This window comes from Hypomesus nipponensis, chromosome 1 (genome assembly GCF_054491055.1).
Source record: "Hypomesus nipponensis isolate SF chromosome 1, ASM5449105v1, whole genome shotgun sequence".
In the NCBI taxonomy this organism is placed as follows: Eukaryota; Metazoa; Chordata; class Actinopteri; order Osmeriformes; family Osmeridae; genus Hypomesus; species Hypomesus nipponensis.
Genome location: NC_140361.1, coordinates 8,792,501 through 8,802,500, shown reverse-complemented (window position 1 = coordinate 8,802,500; position 10,000 = coordinate 8,792,501). Strand labels below are relative to the sequence as shown.

Here is a 10,000-nt window from a genome sequence, read left to right as displayed (position 1 = left end):
TGGGTCTGGGTCTGGGTCTGGGTCTGGGTCTGGGGCTGGGGCTGGGGCTGGGGCTGGGGCTGGGGCTGGGTCTGGGGCTGGGATTGGGGGCCTAACCCTCATAAACCCTCATCTGGGCTTCAGATCCCCCCCTCATCTGGGGATCTGGGCTTCTATCCAGCTCGTGCAGTCAGATTATGTGGAGCATGAGATGAGATGAGCTTACAGATGTTACACACTGCGTCAGAGGTGCAATCTTCTAATCAGGTCTAAGAGTCTTTAATTAAGGTTTTGTGACAGACACAACAACAACCACAACAACTACATTGGGTCGTTTGGTGTTAGAGCAGAGAGAGCCGAGCAGCGTTCAGCAGGTGCATGGCTTGAGGAAACACACGTTGTCCAAATGGGATTTTCAACGGTGCCAGATTGGATAGGTATAACTGACATATCCACACAGCTGACCCAGAAAGGAGAGATCTCCCCAACACTTCCCCTTCTCTATTTCTCCTTCTTTCACTCATCTTTCTCACTCTCTTTCTCGTTCGGTCTCTCACTCTGTCTCACTGGCTCCCCGCCTCTCTCATTCTCACCCTGTCGCTGTCTCTCTCCCCTCTCCTTCTCTCTCTCTCTGTCGCTCTCTCTGGTCTGGAGAAGTGTGTCTGTGGGGCTCAACTGGAGGCATCACTGTAGCAGCTTACTGATCATTCTCCACCCTCTCTCTCCTTGGAAATGAATCATAGGCACTGAGCTTCCGCATGTGTGCATGCTTGTGTGCGTGAGTGTGTGTGTGTGTGTGTGTGTGTGTGTGTGTGTGAGAGCATGCATGTTTGTGTACCTCTTTGAAGAATGTCTGTTCTCCTCACATTAAAAATAGCTCTAATCCTGTAATTGCTCATTAGGATTGGGGTCAGATTTTAAGATAATTATATGCAGAGTTTGTTGTCCTTTGCCTGTCCTCTGTATTTGTGTGTATCTGTAGCATAATGTCTGTGTGTGTATGTATGTGTGCATGCATGTATGTGTGTGTGCTTTTGTGTTGTAATGTGTGCACACATACAATATGTGTGTCTGTGTGATATGAAAATGTGTGTGTGTGCGCGCAAGTGATGCAAGATAGCAGGATAACAGTTAGCGTTGGCTCTCTGAAGTCAGTGTGGATTAGACGGCAGAGATGTTTGTGGAGGATAAATGAGCTCTCATGCGTGACCAAGCAGACAAATAGCCTGAAACACATTCAAGGTTCATCTAGAACAAATGCAAGGTGGAGCTTCCATTTTATAATAGTTATCTTTTCTAGTACAGTCACACAAAAAAAAAAATACACAGTGTGATAAGCCTACTTTAATTGCACCCCGACTCGTAAAAACAATATAGATTACCTAAAAGAAAAAACGAAGCTGCTTTTTTCTCTGTGTTTTGATGGATAACCGAATCAGAAGATTCCTCTGAGATACTGCTGGGCTTTTATGTTATTGTTGGAGATTTGTTGTTCCATCTGTGGTCGTGTCTTGGCATGAGTGGACAGGGAGTGTGACGGGAGCTTTCTTCTGTCACTGCTCCCCTCCGTGTGGGAGCGAAGGGGGCGCTGATGCAGAACAATCTGATGAAATGATTTCTGGTTTGACCTCCTGTAGGTAGGTCAGGATGTCCCACATGAACAAACCAATCACTCTCTGTCCTCCTCCTCTCTCTCTTTATACTGTCCTCTCTCCTCTGTCTCAATCACTCTCTGTCTCTTTCTGTCATTGTTCATCTTTCTCTATCTCACACGTCCTCTTTCTCTGTTTCTCTCTGTTTCTCTCTGTTTTTCTGTCTCTCTCTCTCTCTCTCTCTCTCTCTCTCTCTCTCTCTCTCTCTCTCTCTCTCTCAGTGTAAGACTCTGGCAGGGATATGTGACCACATCATTTCGTTGTCGTCAGACTCTCTGGTCTCTCAGTCTGCACATCTGGAGGTTGTTCACCTGACCAGCATCATGCCCAGCGAAGGCCTGGTATGAACACACACACACACTCACACAACACACAATACACACTCACACTCACACCAATTTACACACGCACACACAGCCTCTCAAACCTCCCACATGCAACTGATGAAAGGCTTGCTGTCAAACTAAATAATTTAGCCTGTGATCTTCACTGTAGCAGTCTGGAAGGTATTCTGTACTCTGCGTGTATGTTTGATGTCTGCCTGGTATATGTGTGATTGCATCAGGGTATGTACATCAAGTCCACGTATGACGGCCTCCATGTTATCACTGGGACCACAGAGAACGTGAGTCAACTCAGAAACACCCACACATCCCATAGACAAACACGTTCACATGGTTATAGAAATATGCTGCATCATTGGAAATGAACCTGCTCTCTCACTCCCTCTCTCTCTCTTTCTCTCCCTCTCTCTCTCTCTCTCTCTCTGATCTTTCTCTTTTGTTTCACTGTCTGTGTGTTACCTCCCAACCTCACATTCTCTCTCTCTCGCCCCCTCCCTCGCCCCTCCCTCACTGTCTCCAGTCTCCTGCTGACCAGTGTAAGAAGATCCACGCTGGGGACGAAGTGATCCAGGTCAACCACCAGACTGTGGTGAGTAGCAGAAAAGCTCCCTGGGATTCCGTTTCCTGTCTAGCCACTTAGACTCCCACTTGAGATGGCGAGTGTCACCTGATTCCTCCCCATGTAAAAAATCAGCATTTTTGCATGAATTTGTGTGTCATCCGTAAACCACGCAAACCATCGTTTATAGTTAGGAAGTTCTACAGGGCTGCTCATGACTATGCAGTCTATGTTTTGTGTTCCATTCTGCTTGTTGAGTGTCGGTGATGTGCTAGCTGCTACCACCTTGGTGCTTTGTGTCATTTCTCCGCTACTGTTGCTGTGGGCATTCCTGCTAGGAAAGCACTTTATAAAAAGTGAAGCAAAATTCCCTCTTGAATGGTATGGTTGATGTATCTGGCCCTGTTTGATACACCAAGTGCATTTGGAAGTGTCTTGTGGTGTTGTTTAAGGATGTTCTATGGAGCTGTATCTCTGTGTTAGCGTTGACATTAGCGATAGCGTGCTAGTTGTGCTGAAGTCTTCCCTCAGGGCTCATATGAGCGCCTGCAGTGTTCCGCAGTCGGCTCCTTTCCTCTTCTGAAAGCTCACTTTCACTGACTGACACTGACCCACATTCTCAGTCCCGGGTGCTGCTGAGATGAGAGTGAGGAAGAGAGGGAGCAGTTGGCAGCCATCTTGTGTGGCTCTGGTGTGTGTGTGTGTGTGTGAGATGATCTGGGGTTAGGTTGGAGCCTGTAGGCAAGCACCTGTGTAAGAGTAGTGTTGTGTTTCAGTCGTGCCCTGGAGTGTACTTTTTGTGTGTGCGTGTGTGCGCCTGCTGAGCTGTGCTGCTGGAGAGAGAGAGAGAGAGAGAGAGAGAGAGAGAGAGAGAGAGAGAGAGAGAGAGAGAGAGAGAGAGAGAGAGAGAGAGAGAGAGAGAGAGAGCGAGCGCGAGAGCGAGAGAGAGAGATAGAGAGAGGGAGAGGGAGAGGGAGAGGGAGAGGGAGAGGGAGAGGGAGAGGGAGAGGGAGAGGGAGAGGGAGAGAGAGAGAGAGAGAGAGAGAGAGAGAGAGAGAGAGAGAGAGAGAGAGAGAGAGAGAGAGGGAGAGTGAAAGTGAGAGCTTGACTGACAGGTCTGAGAGCTGTGTGTTGTCTCTCTTTCCTGGGGGTGACAGTACAGATCACACACCGCCAGGCGCCGGCTCCAACCCTTCATTATCCCCTCCCTCCCTCCGCTCGCTATACTGATCCCTCGCTCCAGGAGGGACGGAGTGATGGAGGAGGAAGAGAGGGACTGACTCGGAAAGGCACTTCAGTCAATATAGGCTACACGCAACACTGTTTTGTGTGATGTTTTGTGTGATGTAGAAGTGCATAGTTGTCTATGAAGATGATCTCCATGAGAACCAAACATGCTCTGCTGAGCTGGTCTGGTCTCTAAACATTAAACACTGCTCCTCACAAATATTGTATTTTAAATTCAAAGTAGAGTACTTCGTAAGACCCCACAGTCAGGGTGAGTCCTTTATGGTTGGCCTGCTATTGTGTTAGTCTTACCTGTCCATTGTGATCTTATCCTCCATAGAGTATACTGGAGATTTATGTCTGTCTTAAGAGCTATTAGGAGCTGACAGCAAATGCTCCAATCTACCCTCTACTCTGCTCTCCTCCCCTCTTCAATCTCTCCTTGCCTCTCCTCTCCCCTGTTCTCCAATCTCTTCTCTCTTCTCCTCTGCTCTGCTCTGCTCTCCTCTGCAGAAGCAAGGTTGTTAAACTTGTTAACCAGACTCTTCATTAAGATCAAATGTGGGATTTGCTGAAACCAGCCTGTGATTGTTCGAGGAGACGCCGTGATCAGGGGCCATCAGTAGCACCTGGGAGAGGAATGACCCCCCCGGAGCATTCAGACAGAATCCTCTCCTCCATACGTCGGATCTACGCTGTCTGCTTTTGTCTCTGGAGAGCTGGCTTATTGTTGAAAGAGGAACTGATTGACACAGTCTTGTTAAGGTATGGGTGATAGGTTAGTGGTGGTTACCACTTTCTGAGCCTTCCACAAGGGGCCTTATTGGGCAGAAGGCCTGGTTGTTTTGTGGCATAAGTCCCCAGGCTGAACCTTGGTCTGAGCATGAGTGAAGGCAGACTGTGGCCTGATCTAGGCTGCAAGGTGCAAGGTTAAGGCGGGCAGCACCAGCCCCAGAACCCCATGGGCCACTGAATGCTAACTGAACCCAGACACGGAGCACCAGACTGGGGGATGATGCAGACGGAGGGATGGGTTGAAGGGGTGGAGGGTGGTTGGCAATGACAACTTATCAGTATGTGAGGGGTCAGGCTAGAATAAAGCTGTGCATGTGTGTGCATGTGTGTTTGTGTGCATGTATGTGTCAGTGCGCGTGTGTTTGAGCAGTAAGGTTAAGTCAGAGCTGTGTGTGAAGCATCTATGGAAGCTGTGTGTGTGTGTGTGTGTTTTGTGAGAGCAGTAAGGTCAGAGCTGTGTCTGTGTGTGTTTGAGAGAGCAGTAAGGTCAGAGCAGAGCTGTGTGTATGTGTGTGTGTGTGGCCTCTGTGGATGCCTCCAGCAGCTGAAATCAGTGTAGCCAATCAATGGTCTGACGAGCCCTCTGAGCATGTTGGAGACAGCCGGACCACCCACACACACACACACACACTCACACACACATGTACACTCACACACACACTCACACATCTACACACACACGCACACACACATGCACACACCCACACCCACCCACACACACACACACACACACACACACACACACACACACACACACACACACACACACACACACACACAAACACACACACAAACACTCCAGTCAGCACTTACATCCTCCAGCCTCTCCTATCAACATTCTGCTCGTGTTCCTCTCTTCTCCTTCCTCTCCTTTCTTCCAGTTCTCCCCCATCCCTTCCTTTCTGATACCCAATCTCCCTCCCTCTCTCTGCCTAGCTCCCCTCTCTCTTCTGTTAACCTCTTCCTTATCCTCTCTTCCTTATTCCTCATTCTCTCGCCATCCTTTTTTAACATACCCCTCTCTCTCATTATAATCTCCCATTCCTCCTCTCTCCTCCTTTTATCTGCCTCTTCTACCCCAGCCCCACTCCTCTCCCTTGTTCCCTTTCTTTCCCATTCCCTCCTTCTCTTCTCCACCTCCTTTCCTCACCCTTTCCCCCACTGTCTCTATATCCTCTATGAAGGCAGACCCAGGTTCTACCTCCACTGTATCCATACATCATGATGAGTGTCTGGGGATGAGACAGTGCTGATTCGAATAGGTCCCATGGAGCACTGGAGAGTGCTGTGGTCTTCCTAATGTGGTCAATGTGGTTCTGGTGTTGTTATTGGTGGCATGTGTCGCAATATGTTTGGTGCCTGTTGTAGCAAGGGGTGGTAGTAGCCAGAGTGTGTGTGTTACAGGAGCAGTTGGACTCGGGGTGTGTGTGTGTATCAGCAGCAGTGTTAGCCGGCGTGTGTGTGTGTGTACCTCAGGTGGGTTGGCAGCTGAAGAACTTGGTGAACGCCCTGAGGGAAGACCCATGTGGAGTCATCCTCACGCTGAAGAAGAGGCCGCAGAACACGCTGAGCTCCACTCCCGCCCTGCTCAGGAACGTACGCTGGAAACCCCTGGGCCTGCAGGTAACCTTTAAACCCCCCCCCCCACGTCTGAGCCCCTCCACCCTCTAAAACCTTCTAGAACCTTCTACCCTCTGTGACTCACCCACAGCCGAATCAGCAGACCCACACTTGTTGTAGTGTTTCGAAATGAAATGTACCTGTCGCTGTCGCCAAATACTGTTGTTTAAGTCAGTTGGAGCTACGTATGAGAGCGTGACAGAGGGCTGGAAAAGGGAGCTTGTTTCAAATTCCAGACTAGGCTAGGGGTGAGGTGAGAGAAAAAGAGGAGAGGAGAGAGATGAGAGTGGCAGACACAGGGGGAGGGGAGTGTGGAGGGGGATGATGAGAAGAGGGTGAGGGGAGGGCAGGGGAGGGGAGGTAGGCATGGGTTGGAGAAGGTGAGAGCTGGCGGGTGAGCGTGAAAGAGAAAAGGAGGGGGATGAGGGGAGGTAGAGGAGCAGGAAGGGTGAGGGAAGATGAAGTAAGGAGGGTGGGAGGGAGGAGGCAGGGGAGGCATGCAGAGGTGAGAGGAGGTGAAGGGGAGCAGGTGAAAGAGAAAGGTACAAGCCAGGGGTTAGAGGAGGAGGGAGAGGATGATAATAGGTGGAAGATAAAAGTAGGGCAGGGGTGAGGGAAAGAAGGGGGGGCTTGGGGTGAACTGATGTGTGTGTGTGTCTGTGTGCAGTAAGGGGGGGTTATGGAGCAAAATCTGGTTTGACATGGCCTCGGGGTTACACGGTTGCTATTTATAGCAGTGCATTTTGGCTAATTCATTCACATGCTATATGCATGCTTTGATCTCTGCTGAGTACTGGGTCTCTCTCAGCAGCATCTCTCTGTCTTCTCTGTTCTCTTTGATCTGGTCTGAGGCATCTATCCAAACTCGCAAGTGTGTGTGTGTTTTGTGTGTATATTCGTGTCTGTGTAGCAAGTTTGTAAAGAACAGGTAGGAGTGCATACACATTCTATTAGCTGCACATGCAATTTTGTGCCTTAGCTCCTCCAAAGCCTCTACCTCTTCCACTAGCTACATAGTCAGGGTTGCCAGGTTGGTGGTTACTTTGACCACCTCCACTGATCTGCCTGTTAGCGGATCATTGTTCTCATTTGCAGTTGTGCGCTGCAGTGAAGGATTGTGGGGAGGCTTAGCGAGCGTGGGTCGTTTCTGCCCTGATGGTGTGCAAAGACACAAACACGCCGGGGGCAGAGAGATCAGAGCGCAGAAATATCTGGGAGAGAGGAGGAGAAGAAAGACATGTTTTAGACTTGTTCTCACAGAAAGATGGGAGCATCTTAATTATTCATAAGTGACCACGGGCAGATCCACTGGCACTGAAATAAGAGATTCTCCTCTCAGCAAATACTGGAGATAATCCACTGATTCCAAAATAAACGTGGAAACTTTGTGTGTGTGTGTGTGTGTGAGAGAGAGTACTGTATATGTATATTGTATACTTGAAGGGCTTGTAAAGTGTTGCTAGATGTGTGTGTGTGTGTGTGTGTGTGCACGGGTACATCCAGCTAGACCATTATCCTGCTTCTCTTAGAGGCACAGGAACTAGGTCACACACACTCAGACACAAACACCCCACACACACACACACACACAGTTCTAAGATGGGTTTGGGCTGGGGAGTTCAGCCCTGATGCGACTGAATCCTGGGGTCCAAGTGAGATCCACATGAGATAGATTTGATCAGCTGTGGGACGCCAGCCACCATGCTGTGCTAGCAGCCATCTCTGGTTCCATAGGAGAGGAGCCACATCACAGGAGCTAAGTCCTCCAAACTGCTTTGATGATGGTGATGGTGATGGTGATGAAGATGAGCACCACATGGCTCGATGAGGAGGAGTACGAGGACGACAACGAGGAGATGACACGGGTGTTCTAACGTGGACGATGATGAGGATGATCAAATCGTGGTTGATCCTGATGATGAGGAGGAGGATGAGGAGGATGAAGAGGATGAGGAGGATGAGGCAGATGAGGAGGATGAGGAGGATGAGGAGGATGAGGAGGATGAGGAGGATGAGGAGGATGAGGAGGATGAGGAAGATGAGGAGGATGAGGAGGATGAGGAAGATGAGGAAGATGAGGAGGATGAGGAGGATGAGGAAGATGAGGAAGATGAGGATGAGGAAGATGAGGATGAGGAGGATGATGAGAAGGATGAGGAGGAGGATGAGGAGGGCTCTCCGGTGTGCGCTCCATTGTGCTCTAAGAAGCTTGATGTTCATGTCTCAGTGCGCTCGAGTCTCTGTGTGCACATGAGTGGCTTCACGTGCACGCCGTCTCCCCACTCCGCTTCCATCACCTCTTGTTGTTCTGTGTGTTTAGACACATCAATTATTACTCGTTCCAAATGTGGGCTATTTTAGGGAGCCTGTGCATGACTAAATGTATTATTCAGAGAAGGTAGTCTCTTTGGCGGGGCCTACGGGCATATTTTCAGCTCTGAGGGGAATTTCCACTGTGTTGAATCAATGTGTCTGGAATGGTGATATACTGTACAGACCTTGCACCCACACATGTATACATTGAGCTAACATGGACAAATGAGCCATGGCAAAGAGTGCTCTGACAGTCATGTGAGGGTTAAGCTTGGAAGGTGTTTGTCAGAGGGGGGGAGGAATGGGGGGTTTAATAGGCTAGTATTGAGCTTGATGTGGTTCCATCTCTCTCCCCTCCTCCTTTTTCATCTTCTTTTATGATCTTCCCTCCTTATTACCCATAGCCCCCTCTTCTGCCCCCCCCCTCTCTCTCTCTCTCTCTCTCTCTCTCTGTCTCTCTCTCTCACACACACACACACACACAGACACACTGTCTCTCGCTCTCTGTCTCTCTCTGACAGCCGTAGCAGCAGGCTATAATCACTAAATTACTGTTTTCACTCCGAACTCCAGTAACAACCCTGCACAGCTTCCACCTCCACACTCTCCATATCTCTCTCTTTCTGTCTCTCTCCATCTCACTCTCATTTTCTCTCACATCCTGTCTTACACTCTCCCTCTCTCTCTCTCTCCCTCTCTTTCTGCCAATCTCCATCTCGCTCTCTCTTCCTACTTCTGAAGCTACCATGAAGTTGTTTTATATGTCATCTAGGCTTTGCTTTTAAGAGTTTGAGCGTGAGAGAAAGATGGAGAGGGAGAGAGAGAGAAAGAAAAAGACAGAGATGTAAGGAGAAATGCGGAGATGTAAGGAGAGAGAGAATAGAGAGAGAGAGAAATAGAGAGAAAGAAAGAGAGAGACTTTGACTTTTAAAGATACCTTTATTGGGCGGTTAGAACTGCCAGCCAACCAAGCTGTTTCACCACACCAAACCTTTCTTATCAAGACAAAAACCACTTCACTTACAACTCCCACACAATATTAATTCCTCCTCAAACCAAAAAAAAGAAAACCCCAACAAACAAAAAAACAAAACAAAAAAACAAACAAACCTAGAAAAAACAAACCAAAGTCAATAACAATAAATACAAACCCCCCTATTCACAGCCTTAACTCTACACAAGGCACCCCTCACCCCCCACACATCGACAAACTCCTCCATCTTCCCCACCAGCTTATAATACGAGAACTCAATTTGCAACCTTGCCATGACCAGCCCCAGCAACACTGCTCACAGAGAGAGAGAAGAGAGAAGTTGAGTTTTATGGATGGAATGAATTAGCTTAATGCACTGGTGAATATAATGGAGAACAGATTTCCTAATGAATGTTCTGACTGTGGTGTTTCAAGCTAGAGCGTTTGTTTGAGTATTACACTACTGTTGTCTCCACACAGGTACTTCACATAGGTACCCTCAAACACCTTCTATATGGAGCTACGTCTGCCAGATTCT

At 48.7% G+C, this 10,000-nt stretch overlaps 1 protein-coding gene across 4 annotated transcripts in view; it reads left to right on the top strand.

Moving 5' to 3' along the window:
• The window catches only part of LOC146302392 (connector enhancer of kinase suppressor of ras 2-like), a 35,548-nt gene that overhangs the window by 15,042 nt on the left and 10,506 nt on the right, over positions 1-10,000 (top strand). For all 4 annotated transcript variants that reach the window (XM_084699045.1, XM_084699044.1, XM_084699042.1 and 1 more), the window contains exons 6-9: positions 1,853-1,972; positions 2,197-2,256; positions 2,496-2,564; positions 6,033-6,179. In XM_084699045.1, the coding sequence (XP_084555171.1) occupies positions 1,853-1,972; positions 2,197-2,256; positions 2,496-2,564; positions 6,033-6,179 (396 nt within the window). The remainder of the gene's footprint in view (positions 1-1,852; positions 1,973-2,196; positions 2,257-2,495; positions 2,565-6,032; positions 6,180-10,000) is intronic.